At 36.7% G+C, this 19,368-nt stretch overlaps 3 protein-coding genes across 8 annotated transcripts; all 3 read left to right on the top strand.

Moving 5' to 3' along the window:
- Positions 1-780: 780 nt before the first annotated feature.
- Positions 781-5,345, top strand: ccna1 (cyclin A1). 2 transcript variants are annotated; one of them, XM_028030669.1, is made up of 9 exons: positions 781-1,028; positions 2,037-2,199; positions 2,304-2,489; positions 3,054-3,166; positions 3,255-3,481; positions 3,564-3,768; positions 4,366-4,479; positions 4,577-4,710; positions 4,843-5,345. In XM_028030669.1, exons 1-9 carry the CDS (start codon positions 1,017-1,019, stop codon positions 4,928-4,930), a joined length of 1,242 nt encoding a protein of 413 aa, XP_027886470.1. In that variant the 5' UTR covers positions 781-1,016; the 3' UTR covers positions 4,931-5,345. The 2 variants fall into 2 exon arrangements, with proteins under 2 accessions (XP_027886470.1, XP_027886469.1); XM_028030668.1 differs by having other exon boundaries at positions 782-1,028; positions 2,037-2,195; positions 2,270-2,489.
- A 1,486-nt stretch (positions 5,346-6,831) lies between these two features.
- On the top strand, positions 6,832-13,649 carry sparta (spartin a). Of its 5 annotated transcripts, none has more exons than XM_028032048.1 (9): positions 6,832-6,956; positions 7,106-7,314; positions 8,000-8,762; positions 9,997-10,191; positions 10,487-10,643; positions 10,860-11,054; positions 11,175-11,336; positions 11,805-11,895; positions 12,912-13,649. In XM_028032048.1, exons 3-9 carry the CDS (start codon positions 8,001-8,003, stop codon positions 13,207-13,209), a joined length of 1,860 nt encoding a protein of 619 aa, XP_027887849.1. In that variant the 5' UTR covers positions 6,832-6,956; positions 7,106-7,314; position 8,000; the 3' UTR covers positions 13,210-13,649. The 5 variants fall into 5 exon arrangements, with proteins under 5 accessions (XP_027887849.1, XP_027887850.1, XP_027887854.1 ...); XM_028032053.1 differs by adding an exon at positions 12,271-12,331 and having other exon boundaries at positions 6,886-7,314; positions 12,912-13,032; XM_028032049.1 differs by lacking the exon at positions 7,106-7,314 and having other exon boundaries at positions 6,882-6,956.
- A 204-nt stretch (positions 13,650-13,853) lies between these two features.
- Positions 13,854-18,193, top strand: ccdc169 (coiled-coil domain containing 169). The gene is made up of 8 exons (XM_028032054.1): positions 13,854-14,379; positions 14,457-14,539; positions 15,488-15,598; positions 16,026-16,066; positions 16,694-16,792; positions 17,146-17,199; positions 17,300-17,376; positions 17,988-18,193. The coding sequence occupies exons 1-8, from the start codon at positions 14,303-14,305 to the stop codon at positions 18,169-18,171; spliced, it is 726 nt and encodes a 241-aa protein (XP_027887855.1). The 5' UTR covers positions 13,854-14,302; the 3' UTR covers positions 18,172-18,193.
- The last annotated feature ends 1,175 nt before the right edge of the window (positions 18,194-19,368 follow it).

Below are 19,368 nucleotides of genomic sequence, written 5' to 3'. Positions count from 1 at the left end.
AGCTTTGCGCCATTTCCAGTCCATAGAGACCAATGTTTCACGGCCAATTTGATGAAATACTTTTAATGGGGATTAAATATAAGGTGGTTGGTTCAAATTTTTGGCCAACATCCATTATAATTTTTGCAGAATTGTGGTTGATCCTTCTTAAAGAGAAAGACTGCCATCCGGTGGAACATGTGGAACTTGCAGGCACTCACAAAAATCTACCAATTTCCACAGACATTTCTCGGTTATACTTTTAAACGGATATTTTGGTTTTTGTCTTTCTTTATTGTATATTTCTGGGGAAATTTCGTTTTCCCGTGACACTGCATTTATGAATATGAAACAGATACATTGATAGCTAGTTAATGATGAAATGCTTTATTGTTCAATGTGAAACTATCTATAATTTTCTTTGATAAATATGACTGAGCTGTACTCTGATAACAGCACCAACTCATTTGCCAGAGATGGCAGCAGGGAAGCACAATCACGGCGCTCCAGATTTCCAATATAGTAAACAGAGTTGCATTTCAGCAAGTTATTAAATAATCTTCTAAAGTTAGTAAGAGTCTAATGGTCCACTTGAATGGATTATACCTACTTTTATACTACTCCTAATTAGTTCATAGTTATATCCTCCATGGTTTGGGATTTATATGTCCATGTGTTCTAAATGTACCTTCTTTATTTTAATGGAACTGATGTCTTTAAAAAACTGCATCACACAAATTTGTTTTTGTTTCTGCAGCAAACAGCTGAATTCGCGGACTCTGTGACGTAAGCAGCCTGTACTTGAACTCTGGCACCTTATTGGACAGAACTCGCACACAAAAACCAAAAACATCTGATTGCTGAATAATAGCCCACCGGAGATATATTGCACAGCAAAACATCTGCTCCAGCTCGTCGCGGCGTGGCTAGAGGTCGCTGTTTGTCTTAATTGTTTCCAAAAAGTGTTGATTGAGACTGCTTTGGCGCGGTTTGTTATTTAGAAGAGTGCATTCTCCTGTCCGCTGGGAATCTGCTCGATGTTGGTTATGGTGAGTTCGGCTTGACTAGTTAATGAAAACCAACCGATATTGATATATTTTTATTGTCATACAAAGAAGTTTTGCATTCCACATTTTACTGCACTCCTGTGTGTTTGTTCTAATTTATCTATGATTGATTTAATGTTTGATAAATTCTTGTAACCATGGCAATGTGTATCTGTCCCTATCATTTTAGAATGACAAACCGTGTTTAACATGTTTGTTAACATGTTTGTATCTCCAGACAAGAACCCTTTTATTGTTTTTAAAAATACCTTATCACCAAATTGTACCACATTTAAAAAGTCTATGAGGGTCACTCTGAATCACGTTTTCTGCTTTGATGGTGTGTAATGTGTAAAGCTAAACTAATGCAACTCACTACCAAAATAAAGCAGGAAGCTGGACAACTTTTGACATTAACTGTAAAGAGTACAGTATACATTGCAGTCACTGGCAATGGCCTTTCATAGCTTTTCTTGCTTGTGTAGCATAGATGATTATAACTTCTTAGTGTGCTGTTTATCTGCTAATGTCAAAAATATTTTATGTTATCAGGTTGCATCATATTTTTTATTCTTTAATAAAATAATGTTATCTTTTTCCCATTTATGAAATCATAATTTCTTGACATTTTTGTATAATACAGTTTGGCAGTTCACTCCAGAAATTGAACCGTACTTACCTTTTTTTTGGGTCGATGGATTCCATGCTGTAAATAAAAAGTCAAGATGCCACAGCCTGGAAGACTCCATCCTTTTAAGAAGGATGGGCACTGCATAGGTCCATCAACAGCCTAATAGTAATATGAATAATTATAAAATGCATTAGAGAAGACACAAACAGAGTAATTAAATACATTTTCTGTAAATGTAAAAACATGTTCTTCATATTTCATAACATTATATTTAGTAAGCGAAAAATAGCATTTTCAGTAAAGAAATCGTTTTTATATTCTACCCCTTTCTGCCAAAAGTAAAAAACTTTATTTTTACTTTTTTAAAATCTGCTTCAAAGATGAATTTCAGTAAAAACCCCCATCGTGGCAGTCCCACTCACAAGGAAAACATTCCATCTTCAACCAAAGCAGAATCCTTTCAGTACCCGAGGACCACACAGCGCACAGTGCTCGGATCCTTGTCAGAAAATGAGCAGCGTGGACGATCCCTAAGCCAGGTAGGTAAGAGTAGCATCTCTCCGCTTTGCATCTAGAGAACTTCCATGTTCCAGACGACTGATTTACTCCACAGGGAAGCCAGTTTTCCAAGCACAGTTCTGTTTCAGACAGCTCGCAGCTCAACTTTCTCGGCTGCCCATCCAGCTCCAGCTATGATGTGTACGTTGAGGAGGCTTGTGAAGTTGTCCTCGCCGCTTCGGGTCAGGAAGTCATTTCAGATGGTTATGACCTTGAGGTTGATGCCAATCCCCTGCAGAATGAACATGTCAGGCTCCTGATGGAGTTTAGTTCAAGTAAGTTTGGCCGCACAGGAAAAATAAAAATTCTTCAATACATTGGAAAGTTTTTTGACACCTGTTGAACGTTTTCCACAATTTTTGTCATGGTACAACCAAACATAACAACATATTTAATTGTTTATATTGTTATATTGTTTTGATAAATAACAGTGAGAAAAGTTGTATTGTGCTGATTTAAGCCTTACTTATAAAATCTTGAGTGTTTTGCAAAGGTTGATCTTTAGAAAGCTCATATTAAAAAATGTAGTGGGTGGATGTGCATAGCTGAAAGAGAAATAGCTTAAAGACTACTTTGTGGTGTAACTGCAATGAAATGCTTTGCTGCAAGGTCTTGATTAAAATGGGATGAATACAAATGAACAGCACAGAATTCAGATTTTTATTCATTATATCCTTTCCCCTCAACATTATAAGTATGCACTACTGTGTCACTTAAAATTTCCAACAAAATACATTGCAGTTTTTGACTGTAATATGAGAAAATATGCCAAACTACAATGATTTTATAAAGTACTTAAAATGGTACTTCTATTTTTTTCAATAAATACTCTTCTCCAGATTCATGCCAGGATGCCTCCATGCTGTCCGAACCAGATGAATCCCTGATATCTGGAGAGACTTTCTGTTTTGATTATGCAGAAGATATTTACAAGAACTTAAGGGAGAGTGAAGTGAGCTTTTTTTTTTTTTAAACACATTTTTTCTTTCTTGTTAGTGATAATTTTTGTGCTATTTAGTCATGTTGGTTACTAATTCCAGAAGCAGTTCAGGCCAAAGCCAAGCTACTTGGAGAGACATCCAGAGATCACCAATGGTATGCGGGTCATTCTGGTGGATTGGCTGGTGGAGGTTGTCCAGGAATACAAGCTCGGTTCTGAAACTCTGCACCTTGCTGTAAACTACCTGGACCGTTTTCTGTCCTACACAACATTTATCAAGAGGAACAAGCTGCAATTGGTGGGAACAGCAGCATTACTGATTGCCGCGTAAGAAAGCCATTCCTCCCTATTCCGGTAACTCCACACATGGCAGTTGTTGGTTGTAATTGTGATGCCATTTGTTTTGTAGAAAATATGAAGAGATCTTTCCTCCCGAACTGAACGAGTTTGTGTATATCACAGACTGCACCTACGCTAAGAAACAGCTGCTGCGGATGGAGAGCGTTCTGCTAAAGGTGCTGGACTTCAAGATGGCAGCACCTACCACCAATCAGTTCCTTCGCCTATTCATGTTCATCCACTCTGTCTGTTCAACAACAGAGAACCTTGCCATGGTGAGTTCAGTTAATCTCATCTCCTTTTGTAGCAAAAATGTGGCAAGAATGGCTTTCCACAGAAGTTAAACTAGATATCTGCCGTGACTCTAGCTCAGTCATTTCCCCACTTAAATGTTCTTGTATCTAAAACATTCTCAGTTGTGAAGTTAAACAGTGTCTTGCAAAGGTATTCATGTTTTTAACTTTTCATTATTTCCTTTTATGTGAAAGATCAACACAAAGTACATCATCACTTTGAAGTAGAGGGAAAAGGACCAATGCTTTTAAAATCCATCTAGAAATATGAAGCGTTTGCAAATTTACCAACATATGGATGTCCACCTAAATGGATAGGCAAGGCAAAGAGAGCATTAACAGCCAAGTGGCCAAAAATAATTCTGTAGGAGCTGAAGAGATCCACAACTGTTAGTTATGGACTCCATTAATCTTGTGTTAATGAAAGAGTAGAAAGACGAAAGTGTCTGCTCAAAGAAAGCTACTAGAAGTCCAGTTTTTAGAGTGCTGCAACTAATTTAGAGGACATGTCAAACATGTAAAAGAAGGTGCTCAGGTCAGACAAAGGTAATTTATTTTCATCTTCTCCTTTTCTTGTAGTACATAGCAGAGTTAAGTTTACTAGAAACAGATCCCTTCCTTCAATACACCCCATCCATACTGGCAGCTGGAACCTACTGCTTAGCTACCTACACTATACATAAATCTTACTGGGTGAGTTGGTCCAGATAATGACGTTTTTCTGCATAATAATTACTTGGTTCTGGTGGTTTTTTGTAAAAATGATACCAATATTTCTTTTTTTTAATAGCCTGACTCTTTAATTACCTTTACTGGGTACACGATGGAAGAAATCATGCCCTGCCTGACTTCTCTCCACAAGCTGTATATCAGTGCAGAGACTCGACCACAACAAGCTGTGAGAGACAAATACAAAACATCAAAGTACGGAGAGGCAGAAAGTCCCAACTGGAATTTATGAAACTAGATTTGCCATCTCAGTTCTTCATGAATCAAGGAAATTTTTAAAAACATATTATTTTCAATGTATATTCTATGTCTTTGTCTCCTTCATAGGTATTGTCGTGTTTCAGGGATCTCTCCCCCCACTGCTCTGCCTCTCAATGTTTGCCTCTCCCGTGACTTCACTACTTCACCTTCCTGATCCTCCCAGCAGAGCACAGTTACAGCTCACTGAAAACAAAGCAGAGCACATTAATTTCCACCACACACATGTGGACTCCTTTACTTTTCTTAATCCAATGTAGTTATTTATACACAATTAAAGGAGTTCAGTTAATGTCTGAAACTCCTTGTGGGCATAGGTGGATGTACTTTCAGTGTTATATAAATTATTTGGTAACACTTTATTTGATGGGTTGTGAATAAGACTGTCATGACACCGTCATAACCATGACATAACACCTGTCATGAACATGAGTAAGTCTTCATAAATATTTGTGACTGTTGCCATAAAGTGTCATTTGGTAAATCTTGACACTTTTAATACAAAGTTGACATTATTCAAAATGTGTTTGTTAAGACAACTTGACGTTAACCAAGAAATCATGATCTGACATAAATTTGTTATAAAAGTATTACTGATTAAACTTTAGCTACTGATTAAACTTTAGCTTTAATAACATAAAGCTACCTGATTTTTAAAGTGTAATCAGTAATACTTTTATAAGAAATTTATGTCAGATCATAATTTCTTGGTTAACGTCAAGTTGTCATAACGAAGACATTTTGAATAATGTCAACTTTGTATTAAAAGTGTCATGATTTACTGAATGACACTTTATAACAACAATCATAAATATACATGAAGACTTACTCATGTTCATGACAGGTGTTATGTCATGTTTATGACGGTGTCATGACAATCTTATTCACAACCCATCAAATAAAGTGTTACCAGTTATTTTGATTTGAACTGTTATATGCTATGCCTAATGCATGTATGACTGTTTCTCTTTTCAAAATCTAGCTATCAGGTCATGCATTTTACAGCAGTTAAAACAACTAAGCATTTCACAGTTTGATTCCTTTTGTTTTCACTTCACTTATAGACATTTTAGAGTGTGTGATAGTGCATTATAGGCTTCAACACCTATCACATTCTAAATTATGATGAGGTGAGCACAGAGATTTTAATCCTTATAATAAGACATGTTTCTGACACCATGTAATTCAATCATCTTGGGAATGAATAGAAGTTTTAGTTCTTCACACAATAACGTCAAAGGTTTCATATGTAGCCATTCAAAACCTACTGAACTGGTTTGATGTATTACCAGCAACATCATCAGGAAACATCTAAATAAAGGTAGTCATGTTGTCTAATTCTGTTTGTCATTGTTTTATAGTCAAATATGTTGTAAAGCGGTTTCATTGTGAATTACACTTTGCCAGCTTGCTTGATGTTCTTCAACTCCTGTTGAGCTGTTTACAGAACTGAATGGTATTTCAAGATATTGTAAAGTTTCTTTGAACATTATTGTTTTTATAAATAAGAAGTCAAAGTCTGACTATTTTACTTTTTTGTTTGTTTTTCACCATGTTTTGATTACATGGGGATTTTTTTTTCTCAGCCCATAGTGGAACATATAATCCTTTATTAAAACACTGTTTCTTCACACAAATACTTGTATTGTTTTAGTAAAAACAACTGATATCCAACAAAAATACTTGCACTTCAAAATGTGATTATGCAAACAAGGTGTATAAAAATGTACAATAAAAATTATGTTAACCCAATTACGTTTCTCATAAATATTTATTACTCAGCTCAGACATTGGGTGTGTACCATTTGTCACCTGGTGTGTAAATGCAGTTGCTGTAATTTCACCCTCCATTCTTCCCTCCCCCTTAATCCCCTTTAGATATTTTAAGGTTTTTACAAAAAAAAATCATCACCATAAATCCCTTTATGTTAGAGTGAAAATTAATTTCTACGAAATGACAAGTAAAAATGCGTGTTGCATGGTTGGTTTATATTCATAATGTGGGTGGTTCACAATGTGACACTGCATAATCGTTTTGACAGGTTATCTCTGAACTTTTCCCACCCCGCCCGTTTAAACTCCTCCCATTCCGCTTGACGCCACTTTCCGTCCAGCTCATTCCACGGCTGGCTGCTAAGGAGTGCACCCGGATTTCTCTGTACGTTTGTAAGATGTTTTTGAAAGTAAGTTGACGAAAAGTATTTTCTCTCTGTGGATGGTGTTTGTCAGCAGCTGGTGTCCACAGGTGGATTGACAACATTTTTTAATTCTGTGTGAGAACCGAAAAATGTTGAAAAACTGAAGTACGGAGCTGACTTAACTTTTGCTGTAGGTTTCTGTTGGCATGGAGATCTGTCAGTAGACTCGTACCTGCTCCAGTGATTGCTGTCGTTCTGGAAAAACCTGCTGTGTTTGGCAGCGCTCAGACCTAACCTTTTAGCTGTCAATAATAAATACCTGACTAGCTTTGCTCACCTTTGTTGCTGTAATATTGCGGTCAGACAGCTGGAGTTACGTGCTTTTGGATAGTCTTGTCAACAGGTAAGCTGTAATTCTTAAATTCCTCTGCTTTTATTTTTACAGTAAAACTAAGGACAAAGAAAGCTGTAGTTTAACGATAAATCAATGCAAAAATACAAAATCTTACCAAATATTTTTGTCTGGTTTCTAGTGCACATATTTTAGTACATTTGAAATAAGACTAACATACAATTTCTTTTCATAAAGAAATAGGAGCTTGTTTTAAGTCAGTAATTTCTTTATATTGATTGAATATTGATTCCACTGGCAGATTATTTATCTTATGGCATGACATTTTTCTGATGTTATTAGTGAAATAACAATATTAAGGAATTATTTACTAAAACAAGCTCTTCTTTCGTACAGAAAGATATGTAAGATATTTGCATTAGAACAAAACAAAAAAAATACTTAAGACTTTATGTTTTTGCAGTGTATAACTTCAAATTAGAATAAATCTCATTGCAAAGTTAATTTATTTAGGCAATTCTATAGCACAGCTGTTCATTCATCTTAATTTAGATTAGTATTACTTACAGATAATGAAAGCCCAAAATCAACTTATTACTTTTTGATATTCTATTATATTAAGATCCTCATATGTCTGTAAGTTCTGTGATACAACTATATCGCGTCCTAAAATTGCAGGTATTTTTTGTTAAGGGTTATGTATTGTCTTAGTTTCTGTTTCCCCTCTGCCTTCCAGTATGGCTGAGCCTGCTGAACTGCTGGTCATTAAGGATCAGTATGAGCTGGCCCAACAATCCATGAACCATGGATCAGCGGCTCAGGAAGCTGACAACAAATCAGAAGCTCTGGTGTATTACAAGAAGAGTCGTCTGCATCTTCGTCAAGGACTGGAGGTTCCTACTGGAGGGGAAAGGCATCAAGGAGTGGTCTGGGACAAGGCTAGGCAGCTTCAGCAGAAGATGAAGGAAATGTTGGGGACTATTGACATCCGCCTTTCTGATCTGGAAAAGTCCACACCAGGGGACACACGCTTACTGTCCAATTTTTCTACTCCTCTTTACCCAGACTTGGTAATTAACGGTCAACCCACCAATAGTTCTGTCCTCCATCTGTACCCCACCATACCAGATACTACCCACAGTACATCACCAGCCTTCATCAGTCCTATTTTCCCTGCTGTCCCAAACACACACACACTCCCTTCAGCTGATCTGGAAACTGTGGACATGGATAGCTCAACAGACCTGCCTCCAGCATACACTCCAAAGCCAATGGATGGGCACCGCAGCCTGGTTTACGATCCTGCTGGAGGCAGCCGCTGGTCAAGGGAACCACCAGATGGGAAGGATCTGCTCTCCATCCCCTCTGGGGTACAACTGTTCTTTGTCGAACCAAACGGTCAGGTCAGCTCTCTGTCTTCTCCGGGCTACCTCCGTATCATCACAACGGATAATCAGCAAAGTGATCGCAATGCTGGAAAACCCGCTGGATTTTTACATGTAAGTAAAAAGAGACATTCATTAGAGCCTGGCTTTGTTTATAAGAAGGTTTGGGTGTGTGTGTCTTCAAAGTAAATGGGTGTGACGTCATGCGGAACCACTTCTTCATTTTTAGAAGTTTTCCCAGCATGAGTCATTATAATGTTACGTTGCTGGAAAACCAACTACAAAGCAACGTTTGTCTCACAGATGACAGGGAGGCTGTTTTAAAACATCTTAAGATTTATTTTTGGATTAATTTGAATTTAACCCTCCATAATGTATTGATATTTTAAGTGTTGACAGGACCAACATCTGTGTTATATCTCTTCAATTTTAAGTTTGCATTGTTTTCTTTTTATGAACACCAAATTTTGGTCAGATTGTTCAAATATTGTTTAGGAGTAGAATTAAAACCAGTTAGCTTTTGCATTGCAAATTTCCATAATGTCCATTTCTATTAAATGGTATATCTGTTTTTAAATCTCCCTTTCAATTAATTTCCTTCAACAGAAAATAAATGTCTGTTCTGGCATCTCTACAAAGCATGTATTGTGTCTTGCTTTGTATTTCAGTGTAACCCATCACTGTGCTTCCCACCAAACCAGGCTGGTCCTGTATTCTGACTCTGCTTTGTTTCCCAGTGAGACAATGGTCCCATTAACAGATGACTCTGCGCTTCTGTTGTGTTGTTGGTCAGGCTCCTGTGTCCTCACAGGGGTCATTCTGACAGAACTGCACACCAATGGCAGTATACAACAAGAAGTTTGGACAGTTTGCTTCATGGAAAATGACACATTTTGGGGGTGTTGAAAAAAAAACAACAACGCGTTTACCTAACTTTGGGACTGTCTCAGTGATATTTAAAAACAAAAAAACTTTGATAGCTTTCAGAAGTAGACGAAATGTGGGAAATAAAATATGAAAAAGATCTCAACGGAAGTCCTGCATTTTCTGCTTTAGATTAACAGATACTTCAAAACTTGATTGACAGACTTAGGTCCAGTTTGAAAACAAAATATATGAACCCTAATAAAGATATAAAAAATATATTTTAAACTAAAAATCATAATATGAATAAACTCTACAATCACGTAATAGGAGTTATTATTGTTTTATAAACTACTTGTGAAAAGTGGGTTTAAAGAGGATTAAGTTAAATTGATTTTAGTAGAATAAAATAAAATAAAATCTCTTCAGATGCCCTGTGTAGAGCTTTGATTGTCCTGTTTTGTTCTGTCCTTGTGGTTTTCAGGTATGTGACCGTCTGTATCCCCTGTCAGCAGACACCCCGGTGCTGCTGGCTAACTCTGGCATCTACATGTTCCCCGACTACTTGGCAGAGTTACCCAGCTCCTATGTGGGTTTAGTGCTGTCCTCTGATCTGCCTACAGCGGACTGTGAGATGTTTCAGGATGTTCTAACACAACTTGCTGATCTCAGGATCCAGGTAAGTCCTAACTAATTCATGTTGAATAAATTAGAACCTTGAATTATTATGGGTTACCACAATATTTAATTTCTCTTTGGGATCACTAAAATATTTTGTAAGTATTTTCAGTCTTCTTTTTGCAGATTGAGTAGTTCAGCTTCCTAAAATTATAACATTTTAGAGGTGAAGAAAGTTGTTTTTATATTTATATAAAGAACCTGATAAAGCCAGTCACATGTTTTAGGTCATACAGGTATCTTAAAGAAACAATATTGTCTCACCATTAAGAATGGACCTTTGACTTGTCTAACAGGGAACAGAAGGAGCTGAAGGAGAGGTCATAAACTTGACTGATAAAATTCCCTTGAATCCTCTGCATGAGCAAACAGATCAAATGGTACCAGAGGGGGAAAAGACAACATTTCTACTTCCTGGATGGAGTGAGAAGATGGCTCAAGGAATTTTGTCTGGTGGGTTTTGCAAAAAGACTCTCAGAATGAAAACTCAAAGAACATCAGTACAGAGTTACACATCAGTTGATTACCACATAATCCTCCACCTGTGGGTGCTGTTTACCATGACATCAGACTAGTCTATACTTAACAGTACTTAGTGTTGGAAAAACAAAATGGTTTGCTTGATGTTTTGAAACTACAATAACTAAAACGATGTCTTTATCTTTATAGGAGCTACGAAATTGAGTCAGTCATTTGCAAAAGGAGCAGAGGCCACTGGGAATGTCATTCAAAAAGGAGCAGCCAAGATCCGGGACCGCATCACACCAGAGGAGACCCCGACTGACGTCAGTCCACAGGTCACCAAAGGTCTGAATGCTACCAAACAAGCCACTGGGGGCGCTGTTCGAGTCAGTAAATTCCTAGGTAAGAGGAACCAGATTGATGTTACTGATAAGGTAAAATCTATTATTCTGTCCTGATCTGTGAGTAACAGTACGTTTGTACCTAAATCTATTCCTTTGGTATAACTTTGTGCCTTTACAGTGAATGGCATAAGTACAATTGCAGAACATGTGGCAGAAAAGGTGGCACCTCATGTGAAGAAGCACGGTGCTAAGCTGGTCCCAGAATCTCTGAAAAAAAGTCAGGATGGCCAGGCTTCCAACTTTGATGGAGCCAAGTTTGTAGCAACCAGCAGCATACGGGGTATTTACTAAGTTTTAGAAGATGAGCTTAAGGATACACAAACCCATTCAATAAATTAGAATACTACTGAAAAGCCCATATATTCCAGGAAATGTATCACTAACTGAAACACATTATGAATTACACACAAATGGAAGTTTGAAAGTATTTATTTCTGTTAATTGAATGACTGAAAATTATGATTTTCTACTTGTGGGTAATGAAAACATGACATTTAAAATTGGAACATTATATCATATCTTTAAAAAACACATTTAATTCAGAATTGTGGGCCTTAATGAAAGGATTATATAATACCTGATTAAAGGTGGTTATTTTTTAAAAGATACATTTAATCCAACAAATGGGCCTCATCTGAATGCATATTCTAATTTAATGAATATGAATGTACAGAGGGTGCTAAATTTGGACCCATTAGGATGGTTTCATATAGCTGGTGTACATTTTTAAAATTTCCTTTCAAATTAGGTTTAAGCACAGTTTGGGAAAGTCTAGAGACTGGAGCAAAACACGTCTGCAAAAGTGTTGCAACTGAAACTGTCACAACAGTAAAGTACAAGTGAGTTGACCCTTGACTTTACACTTCTTGAAAGTGTTATTGTCTTTATATCTTCCTTTCTTCTATTTGATTGCTTATTTAAACTGGGGATGTCTTAGTCAAGATACGTTTGTTATGTCTGACATAATCTGTCTGTGTCATGAATAGAAAACTGACAACACAATTCTCAGATTCTTCATACAATCAATGCTTTGTACATTTATAAAAACTAGCATTAAAGTATAGAAAACATTACCACCTCATTCACCAGCCACATTTCAGGTACTGCACTGACAGCGTGTCAGATATTGTGTTTTTTCATTACTTTTCTATCATTCTCCTTTTTCTCTTAGTTTTCTTGTGGGCTGACCCTTTTTCACTGTTGTTTCTTTTCAGATTTAGAGGTTTAGAGCATCTTTTAAACAAGTCTGGGAAGTGACTTCACTGGGAAGTAAAGGTCAAATTAACAACTGATCTAGTCTTGTTGTGCTTCTACTAACCCAACCTAGATTAGAAAATAACCTTGCACGACCTGTTGTAGCACAAACTAAATTTGTATTTTTCAAACTAATTTGTTCACTTAAAGTATGCTTTTCAGAGGTCTTTTCTGCATTAGGCTTGCATTTTATATCCACTGTATGCTGATAAATGCAAGCTGATGTGTCTATTTTTATCCTTCAACTCAAATAGTTATGAATAGGTACAGTTCTTATGTATTATAATCATTATGCCTAAAAAGAGGGATCTACACTTGTTAAAACATTGCATACATGAACAGGACATAAAGATTTTTGAAGCTGCATACTTTGAACAATTAAACCAAGCCTCTCTTCTAGACTGATTGTTGGTGCATCTGTGTTGCTGTAAGCTACATGCCAGATTAAGTGATGTCATTACATATAACACTTTTAACATACAAAAATATGCTAGAGTTGGTGTGTTTTTCCTTAAAGCAATGTTTTGATGTTCTTACAACTCATTTATTTTCTTCTGCCACACTCTTCTTCTCTAACACCTCCAAATTATTTATGATGAAGGTACGGCAATGATGCGGGCCAAGCCACAGATACAGCTCTCCGCTCAGTGGGCAACATTGGCGTGGCTGCACATAATATTGACAATCTTGGCCTCAAAGCCCTCCTGAAGACTACTGGCAAGAAGACGGCCAAAGTCATGATTAAAGAATCTGACGATGAGGTAAAGGAAACCGAAGAGAATAAGACGCAAAAAGACAAACATCTCACACAAGCTGAGAAGGAGGTGGAGATGAAAGAGGAGGCAACAGCTAAGAAAAAGGATGTGAATAAGGAACAAGAGAGAAGGAAGAAAGAATAAATCTCTACTAGACCTAATGCTTTGTTGTCATGCAGTATAAATTAATGGTGTATTTAAATGGATATATTAAAGTGTTAATTACAATAAACTCAATTTTAAATGTAGTTTGCATTGGATTATACATTTATGAGAAGGTGAGATTGGCTGAGTTGGTAGAGTATATCATGGGCTTGATTTCAGCTTCCTCCGGTCACATGTCGATGTACCCCTAGGTAAGGCACTTCACCTCAAGCTGCCTACCAATCTTTGTATTTGTGTATGAATGTTTGTGAATCTATAGTGCTGAGTGGTTATGATTTTTTAAAAGTGCTATCAAAATTTGGCCCATTTTCTGTTTTGTCAGGCAAACTTTTTCTCTAAACTACTTTGGTTGATTCAGTGGTACATAAAATTTTATTTCTAATCTACAGAGCTGTTATTAAACATACTTGCCAGATTTATTCTGTTTTTGTCATAATTCAATGTTTGAGGTCAAATCAGTTCTTTAAGTCAAAAACAACCCAAGTTGAAGTAACATTGATAGAACTTGTATGACCACAAGTAATTGGGCTTAAAGTAAAAAGAAATGCATGTCCTAATTTACATAAATTCACGAGAATCTGGAAAACAAAGCAATGACAGTCATCAGTTTGGAAGGGTTAAAAAGCTATTTCTAAAGTTTCATGTTACAGAGGGGAAACCGATTATTTCAAACAGCTGAAATATTTGGTCTCCCCCCCTTAACTTTCACAAATAAAGAGGAAATGTTTCAGAATCCACAGGATTTGTCGTTCATGACGAGAGGAATAAACACAGTTAAGGAGTTTTTGAAAGATTAACAAGTTCCCATGTTACAAAGGGGGGACAAATTGTTTCACACAGCTGAAATAGTTGGTTCCCCCCAATTACTTTGGCAAATAAAGATCAAATGTTCAGAAGCGCCGTGAAAATGGTCGGATATGTGTGTAACATCGGCCTCCCTGGCTGCAGTACGCGCTCCCGACACACGGGGAACAAATGCTCACAAGGAAACAGCATTTTGCAGAAAACAGGAAATGTCGGTTTCCATGGATACCATGAGCTACAAACTTGCCTGCAGTAAATTTTCGGGAAAATGGCTAAAGGGAACGACTACCGTAAGTATGACTTGGCACGGCTGCAAGTAGAGATCGAAGCAGAAAGAGAGCTAAAGTAAGTGTCCCTCTCCTTGAGAAAATAAAGCTTTTCAGACGGAAAAGGTTGAGTCTTCAATCTAACTTTGGTTGCAGAGAGATGCTCATAGGATCTGTGTGTGACCTGCGATGTACTGTGGCAGAACTGCAAGAAAGATTACGTAGTGTTGATGGGGAAGGTAAAAACTTTGTCTCAGTAAATTACTTGCGCGTTGAGTAAAATATTTCAAGCATTTATTTCCTGTAATTTTGATGATATTGTGAAAAGTAAAATATTTGAAACTCATGCATGTCGCACCCTAATCAGACAATTAACTCAAAACACCTGCAAAGGTTTCCTGAGCAGTATGCTGCACAGACATGGACACCAGATCGTCATTGGCATCCATTACAAGGAGGACAAGACACCAAAGATCATTTCTAAAAAAGTTGGTTACTCACAGATTGCAGTATACAAGCATTTTCATAGAAAGTTGAGCAGAAGGAAAATGTGTTATCCCAGTAACAGAGATAACAGCAGCCTTGAAAGGATTATTGAGCAAAATACATTAAACAATTTGGGGGAGCTTCACAAAGAGTGGACTGAGTTAAGAGTTAATGAAGATCTACACCTGATGTCAAAATCCTTGTGTCAAACTACTCCCTACTTTCTGGTTCAAAGTCCTCTTTGTAGATGAATGTAAAGTTTGCATTTAATTTGAAAATTGGTGCCCCAGAGTCTTGTTGAAGAGTGGAAAGACAATTTCCATAGCTGAGGATGATTTGGTGCGCCATGGTATCAGTTGTGTTGGTCCAATGGCTGATCACCTCTGTGGTACTATGGATTGATGAAATATATCAACTATTGAGAACATAGAAATGAACATACATTCATAAACTTGACATTTCAGTTTAATTTTTTCCTCTTTTTAATTAACCCATACTCAATGGTGAGTTTTCATTATCTATAAGCACTGATAATCAAAACACGTGAAGGCTTGAAATATTTCTCTCTACATAATGAATCTACTTTTTTAAAAGGAGGACAAACCTATTGAACTTTTTTCCAATATCCCAATTTTTTCAGATGTAACTATGTGGAAATGTAAGCGTTCTCTCGTGACTTGTCTGTTTTTGTTGGTTATCAGGTAATGAATGGAAGACGAGGTTTGAGACACAAGTAGAACTAAATGGACTGCTGGAGAGACAGATTTCACACATTCAACAGAGGCTGGAGAGCATCAAAGGAAACCCCGTTGGTGAGGCTTCAATTTCTCTTAATATTACCACACTACCGGTTTTTCACTGCTTGTTTTGAAACTACTTCACAAAGTAGAAACCTTAGTTGCATTACTTTTAAGGGAAATAATGATTAGAACAGACTGGGCTCAAGAAGTAAAATCTTTCAACTGGATTATGCAGTTACACATATGCAACCATCCTCTTTAGCAATGACCATCGGCCACCCTCTTTTTAGAGGAAGTCAAGCCTTTATAACATAAGGGGTTCATTTTCTTAAATGAGTGACAAAAATATTGAGATGTAACTGCATACCCTATATTCAAGTAAACCCCTTTATCCGTGTGCGTGTGTAAAAAGTTAATTTTTGCTATTATTTGCCCACCTACACTTACAAGTTTACATTGTGATCAAAACAACAAACTCACACTTGCCCTTTTTCCCCAGATCGATTGGCTTTTATCCGATTATATGAAGACATGGGACTTGTGAGTTGACTTTTGTTTAATCTATTGGTCTTAAATTTTTGCATAGATTTTATTATTATTTTCTAAAAGCTATGGTCATTCTGTCCACAGAGAGTATGCAAAGAACCACACATACCAGCAGAGAGCGCTAGAGACAGAAAATTAGTTTATATAAAACAGCAAATGTTGTGATGTCAGCTGCTCTCCTTCCTCTAGTTGATACAGGCTGCAAAAACCAGAGTTTAATCACAGCTCTGTAATCACGGGATTAACAACCATGGGAGAGTAATGCAGTCTAATTACAATGCTTTAACACACACACATACACACCCATACATGTGACACTGAAAGGTTGCACAATAAAGCTTAACCACCCTGGTGCCTGTGAGCCTAAAGGCACAACTAACAGATGCTCATTAGTGTGTCCAAGAAGTGACTTCAAACAGTAGACATTAGTATAGACTGAACGACTGAGATGAATTTGGATTATCATTACAAACTGTGACTGAATAATTTATGAGTCTCATCCATTTTTGTACTATTGTTGTCAACATGAACTATTTGCACATTGTTTGATCGTCTTGTGTTCCACCGGGTAATTAGTCGTCACCAGAATGACATAAGAGTAATTTCAACTCTTCGCCATAGGAAATGCTTAAACAACACCTATCGGTCCTGACTGAGGAGAAAACTGACCTCCATAATCAGCTGAAGAACTGCCATCTTCAAATGGAACAGGAGGGAAAGGTCTGGATCCCATTGTTCCTGTAGACTACGAGCAGTGGGAGGGATTTTAAAAGGTTTCTAGGCATCAGAGTGTCTGTTGGTTTACTTTTGTCATTGTGTGTTAGAAAAGAAGCTTTAAGGTTTTTATTGCCCACAAAGTAGTGATTTCAGATCCAAAAAATCCTAATTAGTAACAAATTTAGTTCTTTGTTTATTGTTCTACTAAAATAATAGGGAGGTATCAGTTAAATGCAGGCTTAGCACTCAGCATTTGTGACCAGTAATCCCTAATCTGTTGCCCTTTACCACTGACACATATTAAGGGTTGTGCCCATGAAGTGACTGCATGGTTTTCTATTTTTTTCACTTCTCAGGCATTCCATAAAACCAATGATGAAAGGCGGGCATACCTTACAGAAATAGCTATGGTGAGCATTTAAAAATAACATTTCCCTTCTCGGCTGTTTCTGCAAGGAAGGTCAGAAGTTTGCATACAGTCACCATGTTTTATGTATTTACTGCCTGCAGTTGTCTTCTGTCCGTGAGCCGCAGAGACGACAGTATGCCAACCAGCGACAGGGGGCACCAGAGAGCAAACAGATCAGGTTTGTAACATCCCACATCTGATCAACAAAATTTTTATGTTTACTAGTTGGCAGTTTTAAATTCAGGTAATTTTGTGACAATGGATTATTTAATGGGGAGATATTATGTATTTTCCATGTATCTAGTACTATTTCATAACAAAATCAAGTAAGTTTGTATCAGTTGTACCATCAGTGGGCACCCTGTAGGTAGGAGATTGTAGGATTTCTAAAGCATGCGTGAAATAATCAAAGCATCTCTCCAGGTATGTTTTTGATGAGGGAATAAGATTATAACATATAAAAATAAAAATAAAAAAGTTTATTTTACATAATACCCACCACCTATAATACAAATGAATACGCATTAAAACAGTATCTTCTCTAAATTCAGTGATAACTGATTTCAGTCAATCTTTAAATCTGATTTCAGTCAATCTTTAAATTTTTTTCTAGTTTTAATTTACTTCCGAGACGATATGTAGGGATCACGATTTGGATGAATAAATAATAAAGAGAGTAACATAATATTTTTCAATTATTTCCTGCAATTTTGCTTTTTAGGGATAATTTACCCCGACAGGTGTTCATTCACATGATGTTACTTTTTTATTTTCGTTTTGGACACACAGAGGAAAAGATGTCTGTAGGAAAGCACCAGCTGGTTCTAACAAAGGAACGGAGGAGGGATTAACAGAATGTCTGAATGAAGGCGGAGGAGGTGGTGATTCAACAACAGAGAGAGGAATGAAGAAGAAATCCCAAAGGGAAAGCAGGTTACCCACCCTGAAGCATCGGGGAAAACATAATCCTTAACCAAAATCTGTTCCCATGGATATTTGCAGGGTTCTTTTATTGGGGGTAATTATCCTTGTACATCTCTGTCAGCGTTTTGTTTAGGCTTTTATTTATTTTCTCAAAGTCTGATTATATAATGATTTAAATACTTATTCAAATGTACTTATATAAAGGTATGAACCATCAGAAATCAGACTTTTCTTGCACACACAGGCAGGTATTTCACTCTTTTACCAAGACATTTGCAAAAGTCTTTCATCGTGACTTAAGAATAAGCTTATTCTGCTACTTTAGAACTCAGTAATCTTGAGCACAAACTGCTTCCAGCCATTTGACTAGTTAGCTGGTGTTTTGGAACCACCTGTTCCTGAAAACTTCAATGACAGAGTTTTGCAACGTTGGACATTCACGTCAAAGACTATGACCGTCTCTACTTTGGGTCACCTGCTCTGCCACTGAGTCATGAAGCATCCAAAACTTAACTTTTACTTTAATTTTTTCTAATTCGTGCACCTGTGTTATAGACGAAACCCTGTTCACTAAACACGATTAGTGTTTGTTCTGTTACCAGCTCGGTTCTAAATCCAGAAAGCAGGATGTTTGTAGCGAGCTTTCAGGATAGAAAAAACTACGGTGAAAGCCATCTCTTATTCAAGACAATTAAAGAGCTGATGCAACCAGAACAAAAACAAGTTTGTTCAGAGAAAATAAACAACCTTTTCTGATGTAAAGTTAGGCTCTACCTATTAGATTAATCTATGGTGATTCTGGTGCTGGTAGTTAATGGAATTAAAGATTTCTCCTTTTAATTTTCCTCTCAACATTTTCCTTCAGTTAAGTGAGGCAAAATAAATCTAAATTACATCTGGCAACTCTGCTTTTGAATTTTATCAACTTTTGATACAGTTAGGTCTCTATTCACCTAGTGATACTTTGACCCTTCATTCTCAGGTCCCTTTGAAATGTTTAAGTAGTTCCATGTTTTTGTTGCTTTTACTTAATTCATTAAAAATATTCTAATATTATTTCAAATTACATCTTTTGTTTTTATTATTGTTTTGAAACTCACAATTCTACTCAGTTTTTATAGAATTGTCAATAGTCAAATTCTCAGAATAAACACATTTTAGACAAATGTATTTCATTCCTCTTTAAAGTATTTCATAAGATGTCAATATATTTGAGACAGTTAAAATAAAAATATATTAAAAATGA

This window comes from Xiphophorus couchianus, chromosome 11 (assembly GCF_001444195.1).
Source record: "Xiphophorus couchianus chromosome 11, X_couchianus-1.0, whole genome shotgun sequence".
Lineage (NCBI taxonomy): Eukaryota > Metazoa > Chordata > Actinopteri > Cyprinodontiformes > Poeciliidae > Xiphophorus > Xiphophorus couchianus.
This window is presented reverse-complemented; position numbering and strand designations above follow the sequence as displayed.

Coding starts and splice junctions, on each gene's coding strand:
- ccna1 (XM_028030668.1), top strand. Junction 3,167..3,254: donor AGAACTTAAGGGAGAGTGAA/GTGAGCTTTTTT, acceptor TACTAATTCCAG/AAGCAGTTCAGGCCAAAGCC. Junction 4,711..4,842: donor GACAAATACAAAACATCAAA/GTACGGAGAGGC, acceptor TCTCCTTCATAG/GTATTGTCGTGTTTCAGGGA.
- ccdc169 (XM_028032054.1), top strand. CDS start 14,303: ATGGCTAAAGGGAACGACTACCGTAAGTATGACTTGGCACGGCTGCAA. Junction 16,067..16,693: donor TATATGAAGACATGGGACTT/GTGAGTTGACTT, acceptor TCTTCGCCATAG/GAAATGCTTAAACAACACCT. Junction 17,200..17,299: donor ACCTTACAGAAATAGCTATG/GTGAGCATTTAA, acceptor TACTGCCTGCAG/TTGTCTTCTGTCCGTGAGCC.
- sparta (XM_028032048.1), top strand. CDS start 8,001: ATGGCTGAGCCTGCTGAACTGCTGGTCATTAAGGATCAGTATGAGCTG. Junction 11,055..11,174: donor TCGAGTCAGTAAATTCCTAG/GTAAGAGGAACC, acceptor GTGCCTTTACAG/TGAATGGCATAAGTACAATT. Junction 11,896..12,911: donor GTCACAACAGTAAAGTACAA/GTGAGTTGACCC, acceptor TTTATGATGAAG/GTACGGCAATGATGCGGGCC.